At 40.2% G+C, this 18,448-nt stretch overlaps 1 protein-coding gene across 1 annotated transcript in view; it reads right to left on the reverse strand.

Annotated features, from left to right (window-relative positions):
* Daam1 (dishevelled associated activator of morphogenesis 1) overlaps positions 1-18,448 on the reverse strand; it is a 166,822-nt gene that overhangs the window by 36,404 nt on the left and 111,970 nt on the right. The window contains exons 4-15 of the mRNA XM_071607998.1: positions 17,579-17,650; positions 11,901-11,995; positions 8,786-9,119; positions 8,087-8,197; positions 7,874-7,977; positions 6,605-6,671; positions 6,249-6,366; positions 5,672-5,810; positions 5,361-5,419; positions 2,083-2,270; positions 1,277-1,573; positions 873-980 (exon numbers count right to left, since the gene is read on the reverse strand). Of these exons, the coding sequence (XP_071464099.1) occupies positions 873-980; positions 1,277-1,573; positions 2,083-2,270; positions 5,361-5,419; positions 5,672-5,810; positions 6,249-6,366; positions 6,605-6,671; positions 7,874-7,977; positions 8,087-8,197; positions 8,786-9,119; positions 11,901-11,995; positions 17,579-17,650 (1,692 nt within the window). The remainder of the gene's footprint in view (positions 1-872; positions 981-1,276; positions 1,574-2,082; positions 2,271-5,360; positions 5,420-5,671; positions 5,811-6,248; positions 6,367-6,604; positions 6,672-7,873; positions 7,978-8,086; positions 8,198-8,785; positions 9,120-11,900; positions 11,996-17,578; positions 17,651-18,448) is intronic.

The raw sequence follows: 18,448 nt of genomic DNA on the forward strand, positions 1-18,448 counted from the left end.
CTGGTCAACTGTTTGGGCCCCACCTTTCTTTTGTTCTTCTGGAACTATCCATATACTGTATGGATATGAAGAGTCTTGTCTACCCTTAAGAACTCTACTAATAGGACGTCTGGAGGAGCAAGAGGTACCATTTGGATGTGCCTAGGGCTTACCCAGAGATGATGCCTGCTGGGTCTTGCCAATGTGAATAGCTGGCAAGCACCAAGTCACGTGTTCCTGCTGCCATTACATAAGATTTGCTCACTTTTCCGTAGCTTCTCTGGTGCTGTTTGGGTCACTGCCATCTCCACACTTACTCAGCTTCTGCAAGCCCCCCACCTAGCCTATCAAGCCTATGACGTATAGTTAAAAACTTTTCCGCAGGTTCTAGTTAGCGGCCAAATTATAGTATTTACTAATGCCGGTGCTTCTAAAGCATCCAGCTATTTCAAAAAGCATTTTGCTTCTGAGAGTATTCATTTGATGTGTACTTTTTAAAAACTCAGTAAACCAAAATGGCTTCAGAAACAAATACTGTGAGGTGACAATATAGGTCACATATCTCCCTATTTTTTCCTAGCAACCCATTTTGACTACACACAGTGACAATAAAATACAGACCTCTTTACACCAATGGAGACAAGGTCTTGGACACATACCGCGATACACAGAGCTCATATACCTTCAACTGTTCACACACACACACCGACAGGCACTTGAACGCATATGGGGACACACACACTGTGTTGCTTTGCAGGAACATAGCAGGGCAGACCATGCGGCACAGAACTAAGATGCTTATCAGATCACAGTTATGGCAGATGGCCTGGGGATCATGCACAAGGACGTGATTATTTTACTTTTTTTGGCATCTGTAGGGCACATGCCGTTACCTGCTGTCTTTGGTAGGCAGAGAAAGTTCTTTCCAGGTCTTCGAGATCTAGAATTTTGAAGACTTTTGTGTCATCAATTTCGGTCCATACCGTTCCTTCCAGTTTGTTCTAGAAACATCAAGTGAATAAGTTTCTCTGGTTTTTAGTTGTATACATAAAGAACAGACATGGTTATTTCTAGAAAAAGTGCTGCTATCCCCAATTTTTCATTCTACACAACACTCAAACAACTTGTCAATATTTCAGAAGCTTTACCACTTAAAATATCTGAGCGAGTTAGAACCCTGAGTCCACACAGGAAAATGAAGTCCTTTAGCAGTCAGGGCTGTTTCTTTCTTTCAGTGAAGACACACCGAGTGGCTAAGGCTAATCTACCAGCAGCAACGTGGGAACCAATGGCTCACCTCAGGCAGCTTCAACCAGTTGAAGGACTTCAGGGCATTTGTGGGCTGAGGAATGTTTTTCTTCTTGAGTGCCAGTCCCATTGGCGCACCGGGAGGTGGCAAGACTCCCCCTAAAGGAGGTGGCCCTGGGGGAGGGGGAGGGCCTCCTGGGGGAAGGGGAGGTGGTGGAGGAGGTAGCACTCCTGGCAGGGGTGGGGGTGGTGGGGGAGGAAGGAGGGACCCAGGCACTGAGGAAGGAAAGGGCCCCCCTGGTGCTCCAGGCGAGGGTCCTCCTGGGACTGAAGCACAGACGGCCCTCTGAAAAGATACAAGGAGAAAAAGAGGAAATCAATGGAAGAAAGAAGTTCACTGGATGATTTTGAGAATCTGTCACTTGGCCTTAAGTAGGTACCATAGAGAAATCTCGCACTTGTGAGAACAGGGGTTTAAAGGCCTGGTGAGTTTGGGGCTTTATGGACTCAGTTGAGTCACCCTTTGTGTTTGACACTTGAGAGCTTATCTATGGAGCATGCACAGCTCTCTCACCTTTCATATCATCATACAATTTGGTTTTCATGAAATTGGTTTTCACGGTAAAAGCTAATATGATTTCCTCTGCTTTTTGTACAGAGCTAGTACTAAAAACGTGCCCCACCCCCAACCTCTGCTACCAATACGAGATTACAGAGGGAGCGGGTCTCAAAGCTACTGTGATCAACCGTGAGATATCTCAGATCTATGTAAATTGCCTATGTAAGGTTGCTGGGATCTGGGATAAGGAAGGCTTTGGCAGATGCCCGAGAATGCAAGACACCCGTGGCCCTCACCCTGCTGAGCTCATGGAGCTGTGCTGTGAGGTCCGCCACCTGCTGCTTGACTTGCTTATGCTCAGTAGTCTCCTTTTCAAGTTTCTCTTTCATTTTATTTAAGGTCTGCATCATTTCTTCCTTCTCTTGGGTCTTAGCATCACATTCTCTCTCTTTCTTTTCCAATTTCTGTTGCAGCTCATTGTGCTCTACACATAAAAAAAAACAATTGAATATGAAAATGGGAGGTTCTTCAAGGCAAAAATAGCTTTCCTACAAAGAAAACCAGCTCTTCTTCAGCTTGGTACCGTTCCTCCTCCCCACCAAAGGGAGACCCCCAGGCTAACATTGCTCATGCTTGAAGGGCTTCAGATGAACAACGCCACTAACTACAATGTTAACCCAAGTAGAGACCCTGAGACCATAATTCTAAAAAAGAAACAAAGTTTGAGTAACTACTTGTGGAGGAGAATGTTGGGTAGCTAATTCAAAATCCTGTCACAGAAATGGCCCCTGAGCCCCACTAGGAAAAAAACGAATGTTAAAAGGGCCTCTTCTCACAAATTAGAAATGGGACAGGGAGATGAGTGAGGATTGCTGGCTCTGTCCCACTGGCGGAAGGGCTGAAAGGGAGGCTCTGACATGATTAGAAGCTGCTGCAGACCACGTCATCAGCGTGACACCAACTTGTTTCTTCCATTCCCTTCTCAGAAGGCCATCTGAAGTATTTTATGCTTCCAGCAAGCTATTAAAACTCGGGAAAGCAAATGTTATCATCTCAGTATCAAATATCTTAAGGACAGGAGTGTAGGTTGAGCATGAAAATCAGTAATGTGGGGAGAAAAATATTAGCTCTCAGCTGTGGTTTCTTGCTTCCCTAGTCCTGCTCTAATGGAACAGGGCACCCGATTTAGCAGGACACTTATTCACACTGCCAGCGAATATGTGCTTGCTGACAAGAGTGGTGAGCTTTGGAAAAGAGAAAGAATTAAGTTTAGGCTGAAGATTTTTATTTCAAATACTTGGCCCCAATTCCTATTCTTTTTATATCAATAAATCCACCAGAGATATAACCCACTGAGGCTAAGTTATACAAAGTTAGTCTCTATTTTTTGAGTTTGATAACACATTTAAATTCTTGTTGTCTCTGTCCCTGACCTTCTCTTTTCGTGTCCCCCAGAATTGCGATTTGCAGGGAGAGGCATGAACCATTAAAATGCTTGGGTTTTGGCAGCCTTGGAGTTAACCACTGACCCACTTCTACCACTCTGTGGATGCATCTCTGACCTCCTTGGATCTGCATCTAAAAACTACCTCACCGTATCCCCTTTTCCTTTTTCTGTCATCATGTCATTTCTCATTGAAAACAACAAGCCGAGGGATTAGCGTTCTTCTCACAGGAATGCCACTGACAAATCCTGCTGCCTCAGAATCCTAAGAGGTCTTGACATTCCAGTACCTTCCAGACCCCACACTAAGTAGGCTATTCTGTAGGCTGGAGCAGGGCTTAGGAGACTGTGATTTCCAAATGCTCCTTAGATGATCCTAGTTTAATGCCAGGTGTGGGAAGCTCCAGTCTAAAGACACGCCCATACGTAGTCTGCATTGACTATATATTTGCTAAGCTTTCATTGAGTACTTCCTGGGCAGGCTCTCCACCAAAGACAATTTTCCTCCAAATATTCTACACCTTTCAGGTCCATGGAACTTTCTGCTCTACACAGCCTCTGCCTCCTCACTAATTTGTCAACATGTGCCCTTTTGAATCTAACTTTGCTTTCCTGAAGCCCAAGAAAAGGATCGAAGATCAAATCTTCAATCTTTCCTCTTTTATACTATACCCATGACTTCACTTTAAATTATCCTGTTCCTCTCCCTGACCTTGGGGATTCTCTCCTCTACCATCTCAGCCACCTGCATCTTGTAATAACGGCTGTCATTTATTGTGCCAGATACCATGCTAACGTTCTATTTGTTTTGACACTTTATCTTCACAACATCCCTGTGAGTTAGGTTTAATCTTCACATTGCAGAAGGGGAGGCTGGAGGGGAAGAGAGGACATAACTTATCCTGTTCAGCGAATCAGGGAAGGTGGAGTTATTATGGTGCAAACACTTATGTTCCAAGTGCTCTCCTCAGCTGCGAATCTCCATGCTCTGGGGTGGAATAGTATTCCCCAAACACCCACTCATGGATCATTTTCTCCTTGGTTTCATCTCCCTTTACCCTAACTTTTAGTCAATGTTTCTATTCTTTCCACAGCAGTTCCTGAAATTTAATTGTAAAAATGCATGCAGAGCCTCAATTATTAGAGATCAGCATAGATACATATGGGAACTAGTTAACAGAACAGGAATTCACATTTGGTATTTTCCTATATCAGCGGTGCTTTTGTGCTCAACGGCAAAGGATAAATGTGATGAGAGGAAAGGAAATGCTCAGCCATCTCCTGGACATTCTTTTCAGAGCATTAACTAATGGGGTGAGTGCTACTGCATTTCATTGGCTGTGACTGTGTAACTTGGACAAGGAAAAGGAAGTCAGCTGACCAGTATGGTGAAAGAGCGGCGGCTAGGATTAGGGCTGTTCTCACAAAGTGGCCAATTTTAATTTGCTAATATTCTGAAGGAGGTAGGAAAGCTATCCATTTCTGTGAGTGGCTGGCACCATGAGGAACACAAGGGGGATAATATCAAAGACTTATTCAAATACTAACAACTGGCTTGTTGTAGTTTTATAACACATATCTTTACAATTGTCATTGATTTTCTGCATGATTTCTCTTTTTATGATGGGTGCCAAATTGAGGTCATGGAGAGAATTGGGATGCTGAGACCCAGTGGGTTACGCTTCTCTTTTAAAGTTCTGGGCAAAATTTCAAAATTCTAGAGTCCCTTATTCTATTTCTTAAGACCTGAAGTATTTAAAGAGCAGCTATGGGGCAGAAGAAGGGTCTGGATGATTGGTAGTTAAGAACATCTGAATTAACAAATACTGAGCAGCATATGTCACAAACTCTTCAAAAAATTTATGTGATTATAAGCCAAGAAATAAAATATTTGAGAATCAGCATGACAATTAAAATTGCTTGGTTCAAAAAAAAAGCCTGTGCAAAACCCCCTCAAGACATGGAAAAAGAAAAGTTCCTTGATGTTCGTAAGTCAACAGGAAACGTCAGTACAAAGATAGGAAGAGCAGGGTTGTCACCCAACAACCAACGACACGTCCCCTGCTCTTGTCAGGGTCACCCAACAATCAGTAACGCCGCGTCTTCTTTTGTGAGGGCCTCACCGCTTACCTTTTCTCATTTTTTCTGCTTGTTCTTTCCACTGCTTAACTTCATTTTCATTAACCAACCTGTATAAGTTAAACGAGTACTCATTACAAAAGACGTGAAAAGGTTGACCACTAAATGCATTCTCCCTGGGTACAAAAATAGTCTACTGCAGAGAAAATCCTCAGTACATGCTTGATACCCATTTAAACCCAGATGTTGCTTACAAATATTGCATGTGCTTATAGAGTGACTTTATATTTGATCCTAGGATAAAATATATGTCTTATATTATCACCATTATGTCACAGGCAGTGGAATAAGAAGAGACTCACATTCGTACGACATTCTTAATATTAAAGTTTTCCAGAGGTGTGGAGTCGGGGTCCTGTCCTTTGTCATTTTGGATTACTATCTGCTGTATGATTCTGTCCAGCAGTAGCCAGTACTGAACAGTGTTACCACTCCTCTTGTCTAAAAAGGAAAAGAATGGTGGAGGAAATCATCAAGTTGTTTGTAAACTGAGTATTTCCCAACAATGGTCACGCTTTAAAGCCACAGATCCAAAGAGATGTTTATATCATCTGCACCAACATTTCCCCAAATGCTGGAATTTTGACACCTAAAGACTATTTATTCGACTGAGAGGTATTTTCTACCCCTTTCTAAGTCTGTTGTAAAGCTTATATTTATTTTCAAAGTAAAAGTAAATTATAAATTCATTTCATTCTGTGAATTCCACTGTATCCCTTAAGCTGTGGGGGGAAAGGCATGGTCTGTCACGAAATGGAGTTCTGTAATGGTGTACACGCCCCTGGTGTACACGCCCCAGCCCCGTGAGCACCAATCAGAAGACAGAGCCCAGTGGGCAGTGTCTCATCGCTTGAACCCCCCAGGGAATCGAACACTTACAAGGCATCTGGAGGCAGTGGTGAAGGATGGACATGAAGTGAGGGTAAGCTTCACTGTGAGTCAGCCTCTTCCTGGTCAGCTCAAACATCTGAGTTGCACTTTTTGTGTCTATGTGAACCTATTTTACAGGAAAAACAAATCAAAGTCAAACACCCAAGTTCTTCAATTCTCCCAATGCAAGATAAGTAAGTCCAAGGCAAATACAAACTAATCCTGTGTCTTAGGTTAAAAAAAAAAAAATAGAGCTTAGATTTTGTTCACAGGTTACACTGACCCATGCCAATGCTACAGTACCCTTTCAAGGAGAAATTCTGTGAGCTGGTGAGTTAAACCAGAATAATGACAAGTATACATACCAGTTCAAATCTTTTGGCAAATTCTAGTTCATCTTCATTTCGGAGCATTTCGAAAAAGTCTAAATGCCTGAAAGATAATTAAAGAAAAGTTATTAAAAGCAGAACATGCTATGAACACAAGTACATAGGATTCAGGACATTAACAATAAGGCCTTTCCTAAATTTTCAGAGATCTCTCCAAAAGATATACAGTAATACTTGAATGACTTCACTTGAATACTTGAATGACTTCACTTAATTTTGTTATAAGGGAAAAATAGATTAAGATCAAGATAAAGTAAAAATTTAGAAACCTACAGTGCATAGCACATACTAGACAATTATTAAATTAATATATATCAAATCTAAAAATAATCAAGTTCAGATTCCACTCATGGAGTCCCTTTGTGGAAAATAAGCTCATCTACCCATACTTGATTTGCTATTGAACTGAAGATCACAAAAGAAATATTCATGTCATTCATTGTTTATGCAAATATTTATTAACCCCTACTACCACATATTCTGTGCACAGGGATTGATACAGTCTATGTAGACAAATACATCCAGGTCAAGGGAATAGAAAATAAAGGGAAGTGAAGTAAATATATATGGTGGCTCGAAAAGGTCTTTCTTGCAGGGAACAAGGGAACAGGTAACATCTGGACAGCTATGAAATATTTTTTGAAGCTGACAAAATAGTATGTACAAAGGTCCTGAGGCAAGAGCTTTACTGACATATTTACAGAATATCAAGAAGAGCATGTTGCGGCGAATGATTGAAGAAGGGCACTAGAAGGAAAGATCTGAGAGGTAATGGGGCCATCTTAGAAATGATAAAAATGACTACAAACAAGAACAAAAGGACAAGAAGTGAAAGGTGACATTCACAGAATGCCAATCAAGGGTACTGAGACCATAAGTTTTATAGTCAATTGTAGCAACAAACAAGATAGTTGTCATTATTGTCATCAATATGGTCACCAATTTTTGTAAGTATAAAAATCACTAAAGTTCAGAAAAAATGAATGACTTGGACCAGGATAGATAGGAAGGACAAGGCAACCCGAGGATAGGATATAGATTAAGGTCTAAAGCCAAAACCCACTTCAAGTTCTCTGCCCAACGGGCTGCTCCCTTCAAAGATGAAGTCTTTGGATAAAAACATCATTAGCTGAACCGACACCCTGGTGTGAGCTCCTCGTGCTACAGACACAGGCTGCCATTCAATATGGTACCACACCCACGGAAGAAGCATAAACTATCTCAGATCAGAACAGGCTCACTTACCTATCTAATGTTGAATTTTCATGTTCCCTTAATTTATCTATTACAGGTTGAATTCCTAACATCAGAAATTCATAGCGAAGATGAAGTCTAAAGTCCAAACTCTCCTGAAAGTAAAAGGGTGATAAAACATATATTTATGCTTTTTAGACTTGATAGAATTTATTTTAAAATTATTCTTCATATTTTAAAAATCACAATATGGAAGGTTCTTACCACTCCTGCGCCTTGGCTTAGCACTGCGTTAATGAAGGACATGATGGCAGTCTTGAGACTCACTTCATCCCGATACCGCCCGGTGCTTTTATCCAAGTCATTAATTAAGGTCTATCAAGGATACAGATATAAAAACAAAGGACTGAATCATTACTAACCTTGTGCTCATTTTGCAAAATTTTGTATGCGGATAAGTTAATTTTTAAAATCTTGTGTTTAGTCAGAATTCCACTGATCCACAGAAAGCTACCTTTCTTTTTCCTTTCACATCAGTCCTAAAAATTATACTTTAAAAAAATTTACAGCATGCATGTTCATATATACAAGTATGAAAGACTTGGTTACCTCAGCTTGATTTTTACATTTGAGTAAAAAAGTTGACACAATCTCACTTTTCATCTCAATCCTAAATCAAGAATGGCAATCTGTAGAATTTTCGGGGAGCATTCCACTGAGTGGATACAGAAGATGTGTTGCAGGCCTGCATTTTAAAGTTCAGTAAATCTAAAATCTCAGATTGGGTGACTATAGAAAGTATATACTATTTTCTGGTCCTTAGACCCAGAAGAAGGGAAGTTACAGTGTGAGTAGTCACTTGCTGGAGGGAATCTCAAGTCATGTTCCCCCTTCAGGGCTGGAAAAGGCACCTATCTGTGCAGTTAAGGATGGGGTGAGAGAAGAAGGGGAGGGAACGCCCACCTGAAAGCGGGTCCTCTCGCTGGCATACTTCTGGTAGTGCAGCATGGCCTGTAGAACCTTCTTGTGGCCCCCAGGAACCAGGCACACGGCGCCCAAGATTTCCAGCACGGCCACCTTTGTCTTAATGTTCTCTGTGCTCAGACTCTGAGCAATTACATTAATACTCTCAGAGTGAGCCAGGACGTGAGCCCGACCTTGAGAGTTGTTCATTAGCGCCTTTATACATCCAATGAGAGAGGTATGTATTCGAGACTCAGAGGTCTCATAGTCCATGGTCTTTAGAAAGTTGAGAATACATGACAAGCCATCCAAGTCGATGAATCTGGTTACAAACCTGTCATGAAGAGAAGCGCATCAGACTTAAGTCTCTTGGGGATTTTGCAATAGCCCTTAGGAGACAACCTTTGGAGGACAGGGGAAAGAAAGAAGACTCAGTTCCGAAAGTTCCAAAGGCCTCTTGATGAGGGCTTCTCAATCCTGCCTCTTATAATCTAGCCAAAATCAGGAAAAAAAAAAAAATCTGTATTTGAGGTAAATACATCTCAACTGGTACAAAGAACCATATTTGAGTAAATGAGCAAAAGGACACTCAAAATATATATCTTGTCTTCGGTTAAAATCATCTGCTGATCTGAGTTATTGCAGGTCCCATGTACTTCTATGTGCTGACTGCTGACCCTGGTACACTGTAAGAAAAATCAGAGGGTGTCCTTCAACTCCAGGACATTTGCTTATCAAACGAATAACAATTTGCAGCCCTAGGAGGTTTTGAAACAATACTCTTCTTTTCCCTACTCTTTTTTTTTTTTTAACTTTTTAAACTTGTTTTAATTAGTTATATATGACAGTAGAATGCACTTTGATACATCATATATAATGGATTATAATTTCTCATTCTTCTGGTTGTACATGATGCAGAATCACACTGGTCACACAGTTACATGTATACATGGGGTAATAATGTCTGATTCATTCTGCTATCCTTCCTACTCCCATACCTCCTCCCCTCCCTTCACTCCCCTCTACCTAATCTAAAGTAATTTCCATAGCCCTGCCTCATTGTGAATTAGCATCTGCATAGCAGAGAAAACATTCAGCTTTTGGGTTTTTTGGGATTGGCTTATTTTGCTTAGCATGATATTTTTCAGCTCCATCCATTTACTGGCAAATGCCATAATTTCATTCTTCTTTAAGGTTCCATTGTGTGTGTATGTGTGTGTGTATATATATATATACATATATAAATTGGTATAATACAAATAATATAAATTGGTATATATATACCAATTTTTTTTTTTTTTTGTCCATTCTTCTGTTGAAGAGCACCTAGGTTGGTTCCATAGTTTAGTTACTGTGAATTGGGCTACTATAAACATTGCTGTGACTGTATCACTGTAATATGCTTATTTTAAGTCCTTTGGGTATAAACCGAGAAGTGGGATAGCTGGGTCAAATGGTGGTTCCATTCCAAGTTTTCCGAGGAATCTCCATACTGCTTTCCATAATGGTTGTACCAATTTATATTCCCACCAGCAATGTATAAGTGTGCCTTTTCCCCCACATCCTTGCCAACATTTTGTTTGTACTTCTGATATTTGCCATTCTGACTGGGGTGAGATGAAATCTTAGAGTAGTTTTGATTTGCATTTCTCTAATTGCTAAAGATGTCTTAACCCAATCAGTGAATTAATCCTCTGATAGGGATTAACTGAGTGGTAACTGAAGTGGTAGGGTGTGACTGGAGGAGGTGGGAACTGCGGCATGGCTTTGGGTATATATTTGAATCTGGCGAGTGGACTCTCTCTCTGCTTTCTGATCACAATGTGAGCTGCTTCCCTCTGCCACACTCTTCTGCCATGACATCCTTCCTCACCTTGAGCCTTGAGGGATGGAGCCAGCCTTCTAGGGACTAAGACACCTGAACCATGAGCCTTGAAATAAACTTTTCCTCCTTTAAAATTGTTCTGGTCAGATCCTTTAATCACAGCAGCAAAAATAGCTGACTAAAACAACTGTAAATTAATTTTTATCAATATTTATAACCTTTATTGTAAAGTCAATCAATGGAAATAATTCACAATGCCTATGTGCATGTCAAAACCCTTGAAAATTCCAGAGATAATACAACTGGTTTATCTTACTATTTAAGAAACTACCAAATTATTTAGCCTTGGATACCCATTCAATCTGGGCATGTAGAACACACTGAAGCAAACACTGGTTTAACTAAGATAGTCTAGAAGACCTCTGTCCTAAAACTGCACCATATTTTCAATGAATTAATAGATTTTTCTTAGTTTGCATTTTATTATCAAATAAAGAAAAGCAATTATTTTTTTGAGCCATTCTACCCAACCACAGGATCCAAATATCACCAAACTGGTTAAGCCAGTTGGCTTCATTCATAGCACCTGTGCTAATGAAATGTGCCTGTGGGAACACCAACACCTCACCAAATCCTAGAGGCCTGAATGGAAGTGACAATGGAGGAAGCACTCAGTGGAAACTGATTACCAGAAAGGAATGAATCACTATTGCCAGAAAGTCTGCCCATCTATTATTTTTAATTTCTTTCATTTAGCATAATGTTTGTAAGGTGATTGCATGCTGTGACTGGTACTTCATTGCTTTTAATGGCCATGAAATACTCCACTGTGGACATACCACACTTTGTCCATTCATCAATTGATGGATATACTCTACTTTTTGGCTTTTGAATAATGTAGACATGAACATTTATGGGCAGCATTTTGGGGAACACATTTTCATTTCCCTTATCTGTATGTCTAAAAGTAGAATTGTCAGGTCACATGGCAACACTAACGTTCTGGAGAACTGCCTAACTCTTTTCCAAAGTGGCCATACTATTTTATATTCCAAGAGCAATAAATAGGGTCCCAATTTTTTTCTACATTGTTGCCATTATTGTTAATCTCTTTTTAAATTTTAGCAATTCCGATGACTCTCTGCATGTCTTTTAATTGAAGAATATCAATTTATTAAATACTCAATGGTTAAAGAATTTAAAAATTCTTGGAAGTCTGACTAGTGCAAAAAATAAAGTAGGAAGAAAAGGAGAGAGAGAGAAAGAACATGCTGCCCAGGCAAGAATTACCTCATTGGTTTTGTCCTTAGTGCTGTCTTTAAACTTTCTATAGTTTTACTTCTCTCTTCTTCTTCTTCCTTCTCTAAAGCCAGCAGGGATTTTCTCTATGCAAAGAAAACAAGTCACTTCTTCAAATTGTACTTTTAATTATCATATAACAAGACAAGTCCACAGATTACATGCTACTATCCAATAATTCATAAATATGAGATTAAGGTTTACTACAAGTTCAATTATAGAACAGCATCACCAAGAATTCCATTTATTCTTTTTTTTGTTTGTTTTGTTTTTACTACAAGGCCTTTTAAATTTTAAATAACATTTTAGGGAAATGTTTAGAAATCATAATTGAGATGTAGTTGCCCAAATGCTTAAGTAACTATTCTGTAATTGTGCCCTGATATTGATATTAATATTCATAGTTGATGAAAGACTAGACCTGTAGCTGAGCACAACACTCTGGCAATTAAAGTTAATATTGTCACACTATCAAACAGAGGAAGTGGCAGCAATTTTCCCATACTATTGCTCTCAATTATGAGTCAAAAAGTATAATCAAGATCAAAAGGGTTTTGTTATACCCCAAATTTTAAAGACCAACACTTAAAATGGACCTGACTTTTTAATATCAACTTTTTAATATCACCTGAAACTACAATGGATACTTCTTCCAGATTGAATGTGTTAACTTCCTGAAATGCTTCAATGTCATTTAGAAATCAGGATATAGATAGAGTTGTGTGTGTGTGTGCGTCTTTGTGCTATCCTGGGATCTGTTATAGCAGGGCTTCTTAAACTTTAATATGGACATGAAAATAGTGTCTTGGCATCTTTTTAAAATGCAGGCTCCAATTTAGTAGGTCTGGGTGAAGCCTGAGATGTTACATTTCTGAAATTTTTTTTTAGGCAATGCTGATACTGCAGGGGCAAGATATTAAGCAGGCACTTCTTAGTTGATATTAAAAAGCCATAAATATAGTAAGGTTCACAGTCCTTTCTACTCTACTGCACTCCATGATCACCTGCTTGTTCCAAAGTACCTCCAGTCTTAAGGTCCCAGGACTTCCACCCATGAAGCTACAGGTCCCAGTCCTTCATCCTACTCTAAATACGTTCTTGTCCAGTCTCAATTGTTTCATCTGTTTCCAATTCTGCTAAAAGGCTTGACTGGAAAACAGATTGAGGTGGCTGCATAGTCAAAGAAAAGCTTGACTCTTATCCATGGATCTCAATGATCCAATCTCTGCCTTTCTTTCAGGATCACAAGTCATCAAGGGTGACTTTATTATTGTAAATCAACAGTATCAGTATTAAGTAACTAAATGTTCATTAAAACCTAAGTTTGACCACATAACAAGAAGGATAAAACCTAAAGCAAATGAATACACCAGTCTCTTTTATGGCCACTATAATAAACAGCAGTAGAGCTGCTGCTTCTTTTTCTTCTTCATTTTTTTTTTTTTTTAGCTTGTTATTGTTTCTGCTAAAACTGTCCTCTTGCTGGTGATGCATCTGGACAGCTGTCACCAGAGTATAGTAGGAGAAGAAATTGTGTGCAGAAATAACCAATGAATTCCTGCAGAGCTCTGTGGGACCCATCCCTAAAAAAATTTAGCACAAATCCAGCCAAGGATGCTTAATCTTCAGTGGCACAGCTGAATTCATTTGTACTCTTAAGCAATCACTCTGACTGCAGCTCAGAATCAGGCCTTTTATGAATATCACTTCTTGTTCCTAAGCTTAACTTCATAAAACTGTCCCCATATTAAAGATGACACATTATTATTGTGGGACACTAATGCCATGTATCTGTCCTTTTAGCAATCCTAGAGAGGGTGGGACATTTGAATAAAGGTAGACTACATTAAGTCCCTCACTAGGAGAGTTGGGAGACTTATGAAATGCCACAGAAAGTTAAATTGGAACTTCTTTTCTCAATATGGAACATTATCTTTTTCTCAAAGGAGAGGAGATCATGACTTTGTGTGTGATACAGGTATATAAATATACCTGATATAGATTTGGATATATGTGTGTTAAGAAAACTGAGGATAGGTAGATATACCTGATTCTAATGTGACTTTTTAAAATCAAATGATTTATAGAAATCCTTGAGTTTTCAAGCTTCACATTTAGGAAGAAGTTTCAATTTGCACCTCTTCTCTTCTCTTCCCTCCCTCCCTCCCTCTCTTCCTTCCTTCCTTCCTTCCTTTCTTTTTTTCCTTTTTGGTACCAGGGATTGAACTCAGGGGCACTTGACCACTGAGCTATATCCTCAGTCCTATTCTGTATTTTACTTAGAGACAGGGTCTTTGTGAATTGCTTAGCACCTCGCTTTTGCTGAGACTGGCTTTGAACTCACGATCCTCCTGCCTCAGCCTCCGGAGATGCTGGGATTATAGGCATGCACTACTGTGTCCAGCAATTTGCATCTTTTCATAGAAAAGCCTACATTTCTAAAGATGTCCTCTGTGCCAAACAATGCCTCTTGGCCTGTAGAAAACAGGCCCTGTGAGGCCTGCTTTGGATGTCTTCCCAAAATGCCTGCTCACAGAAGTGGGCACATGGCAGTGCCCACGGGCAGAGGATCTCCCAGTTAAGGTTGCGAAGGTGGACACTGGAGATAAGCACAGATCTGGACAGAAATCAGCACAGTTAAGCACAGATTTGGACAGAAATTCAGCTGGGAGTCTGAAAAGCTGTTGAAGCATTTCCTTGGTGTGAAATCAATAAGCTAGCCCGCTAAGCTGAGGGAGCTTCAACTCACAGCCTCCTCGAGAAAGTATGGGAGAGCCACATACAAAACAAGCCCAGGTCCTTTGAGAACCTGTTAGGTTGTGCTCCTTTATTATACCGTTTTTCACTCTTTAAAAGCTAACAGATCATTCAGGGGTCCTTTAAAGAACAAAGCATTCTTGTTAGGAGGCTTATGTAAAGCAACTGAACTGGCTCCACAAATGGCCAGTTTCATGGACCAGTAAGTGTGGCGCTTCTCGACCTGTACTGTTTATCAGACTCCTGAGGCATTAAAAAAAAAAAAAAAAACAGATGCCTACCCTCCGCCCCTCCCTGTGAGACAAGTCAACAGTGTGAGCCTGGGGCTGGGGGCAGGAAGGGTCACCAGGCCTCTTTCATGTGTCACAGGGTTTTAAAAACCTAGTCAGGGAAAGGCAAATTGGAAGGAGTCTTTGGGCTCATCCGACAGGTTTGATCTCCTAATTAGATGACCACTTCCTAATTAGATGATCTTGGGCAAGGAAACCCTTCTTGGAGTCTTAGACTCTATTTCTATAAATAGCACTGGCAGCATAAGGTGCTGGTAAGGATTTAAAACAACTTGTAAAGTGCCCGACACACGGCCTGTCACATGAGGCACACTCAGTAGCAGTAATTGCTGTAGACACTGGATAATGACAATGTGGACAAACTCCTCTTCAACAGGTCCCTTAGCAAACAGCTAAGGAGTCTAGATGTTGGGCCATGAGAAGATTTGAACGAACTGTGCCCCCTTCTAGTCCCCAGGGGCAATGTCTCAGGATTTCTGCTGTGTGTTGTCACGATTTCTCCAACACAGATGTATGTCAGAGAGATTAGCTAGAACTACGCAAGGAGGTAGTGGCAATAGATATGGTGAGAAAAACAGAAAACATAACACAGGGTTTCTGGCCTCATCAGATCTGCCTGTTCCTTTAGGTATGCAGAGATTTAGAGGCCTCGTTAATCCAGGGACAGTTAATGCCCTTTATCTTTGACCTTGGAGAGATGATGACTCAGCCCTAACAGGAACATTAGAAAGCTTTGTTATGCGTTTAACACAGAAAGGACGGCAAAGTCACAACTTAATAACCTTGTGATGCCCTGGAAGCAACTTCAGATTAGGAACCAAATATAATTAAAATGTAGACCAGCAAAGATGGCATGAAGCCAGGAAACATCCAAGGAGCTGGAAGGAGAGAAAAGAAGCATCTTGAAGGAGGAAGGGCCACATGCCAGCATATCATAACCCTGTTCCTCAGGAATGAGCCAGGTCAACTCCAGACAGGTCAAGGATAAAGTTATTAATGCACAAATTAATATAACTGCCCCAATATTTGAAGAAGGAAAAATCCATAATATTCAGTACTTCTCCATGTACATCAAGGAATTCATTAACAAAGAAGAAACATCTCATTAGAAATCAAACAATGCTGACTTAATTACAAAGAGAGACAGTCTGCCTGACGGTTCTTTTTTCCCTAATAGTCAGGAACAAGAATTCACAAAATAGCCTTTACATGCAAGAAATGTTCAATGGCTCCAAATTATTATTGCTTGGATGGATGCACACAAAATCCCTGGTGGTCACCACGAATCTCACATTCTGTTAGCATATCTGTATAAACGCTGAGATTGCTCTACTCTATCTTTGGCACTGTGCATGATGCATAAGAAGGATTTGATGGATTGTTTGTTTATTTTTTCTGTCCTTTTTCTGCTATGCTTTTAGATTAGAAACCCTCGAGGCTAAAAATTATGTAGTTTCTTCAATAATTAATACAGCCCTGTTCACATTTACCAGGCTGTTTATCACTTATTGCAGAACAACAGAAGAAGCATCGTCAAAGAACAAGCTAGAAAAGAGGAAGTTACTACAAGTTAAGGCCTCTCAAAGTTTAGCAGAAGAGTGAATGGTTCACATATTCTAGTCAGTTTTTAACTTTGGCAAAAGCAATGAAATACAGATGGTTTAAAATGTTTGCTTTAAGTGATAAGACATTAATTCTCCACATGGACTTTGGAGAAGGCAGGAAAATCGGTAGAGGAAAGTATTCTGGAAGCTGTTACCTATTTGGGTGTTATAAACTCAAAAGTTGAGTATAACATATTGACTTCTAAAATCATGAGTGTGTCCACAGGTAAGACTGTAAGCAGCCTTCAATTTCTATCAGCAGTAACAGGATGTAAACTACTAGTCCTCAAAGGCCGATGATTTATTTACTACTATAAATTTCAGCCATGATCGGTAGATACCCCTCAAGCTGCTCCGAACACTGATGTCACAAGATATGATGTGATCAGAATTCATATTTTAGATATTGAGAATGCATTTTAAGCAATAACTGCATCCAAACCCCATGTGCCAAGGCTTTCCCAAGAATATCTTAGCACTATTATTATTATTATGTCTTTTCATTAATCCACTGACTCCATGGATTCCTTAAGGACCTATTAAGAGAAAAGAGCATCATGATCCCCTATAAAATCAAGAAGCCAAGGAGGAACCAAAGCCCCAGTAAAAAAGAGAATGGGAGGAGTATACTGAAGGAATTGTTTAATCATAATATTTTCAGATGATATAAACTTTTAGAATAGTATTGCAAAGCTCCAAATGATTAGTTAAAGCAATTGCAAGTTAAAGTTGAACACAAGCCAGATTTCAGATTATGTTTCCTGTTGTAACATTAAAGTCAATTATATTTTAGTGTGTGTAGACTTTATTTAAAATGTACTAGAAAAATCACTGTGAAGTAACACTTCTACCCCTTTATCAGCCGACACCTCGTGCCCCACCTCCAACTCTGAGGGTTTGGAATGGAGCTTGGAAGGGTAATGACATTTGGTAGATCTTACATAATTGAATTTATTGTGCAAGTGTGTACTTTGTACTGGATTTTAAAACTATGTTGTAGAAGATAAAGTATACCTACAGCAGCCATGGAATTGAGCTGATCAATGTAGAATTCAGGCCAACTTGTAGCTCCCTTGTTTTCTTCCTGGTCCTAAAAAGGAAAGAAAAAAGAGAAAAGGTGACATATCACCAGTTATCCACGTATAGCAGTTCTCCTGACTTCCAGAGCATACAAAGGGCTGCACAAACCACCAGAAGACACATTGGGATAGGAGACATCTATTTTTAAATTTTGGCCTTAAATCTTGATTGGCGGGGGGGGGGGGGGGGGGGTCTTCCCAATCCAATTTCCACGGAAAGTGCTTAAGTCTCAGCTGGGTGTGACCGAGGACAAATGATCCCTAGATCCCATGTCTCACTGAGGAACGTGCTGCTAGACTGAGCATCTGGAAAGAGCTCATGAGAGAAGGAAACTTGCCTCAAAAATGACCCCAGGATGCAGCCATTTGTTAGCCCAACTTGTTCTATGTTTATTCAGACTTCAGTAGACAGTTAAATTTTGAAGTAGGGTTTCATTCGATGTGACCAAAACTAGGTCAGTGCTTCTGAGGAGGAAGTGGAATGAAGCCTGATGTTGAATGGAAGGTAATGAAATGGACCCGGGCCTACCACTGTGAGAGCTCAGGGACTTTGGTAGAAAATATAGTGTGCCTAAGCTGAAAAGAACTGGAATTCAGAAATCTATCCCCAAATTGCCCGAGTTGGCCTCACATCTTATAAACCAGTGTGACCTGGAGCAGAAGGAGGAGGATGGAGGTCTGTCGTAGCCTGAACATAAACCTCCCCCCAAAATCAATTGGCCATGGTCTCTGCTGTACCAGAGCTCAGAGATCATCAAAGGATAGCATTGCAGTCAGGGATTTCTACGCATTTTTGTACACCTATGTGG

Source organism: Marmota flaviventris, chromosome 2 (assembly GCF_047511675.1).
Source record: "Marmota flaviventris isolate mMarFla1 chromosome 2, mMarFla1.hap1, whole genome shotgun sequence".
Classification (NCBI taxonomy): Eukaryota; Metazoa; Chordata; class Mammalia; order Rodentia; family Sciuridae; genus Marmota; species Marmota flaviventris.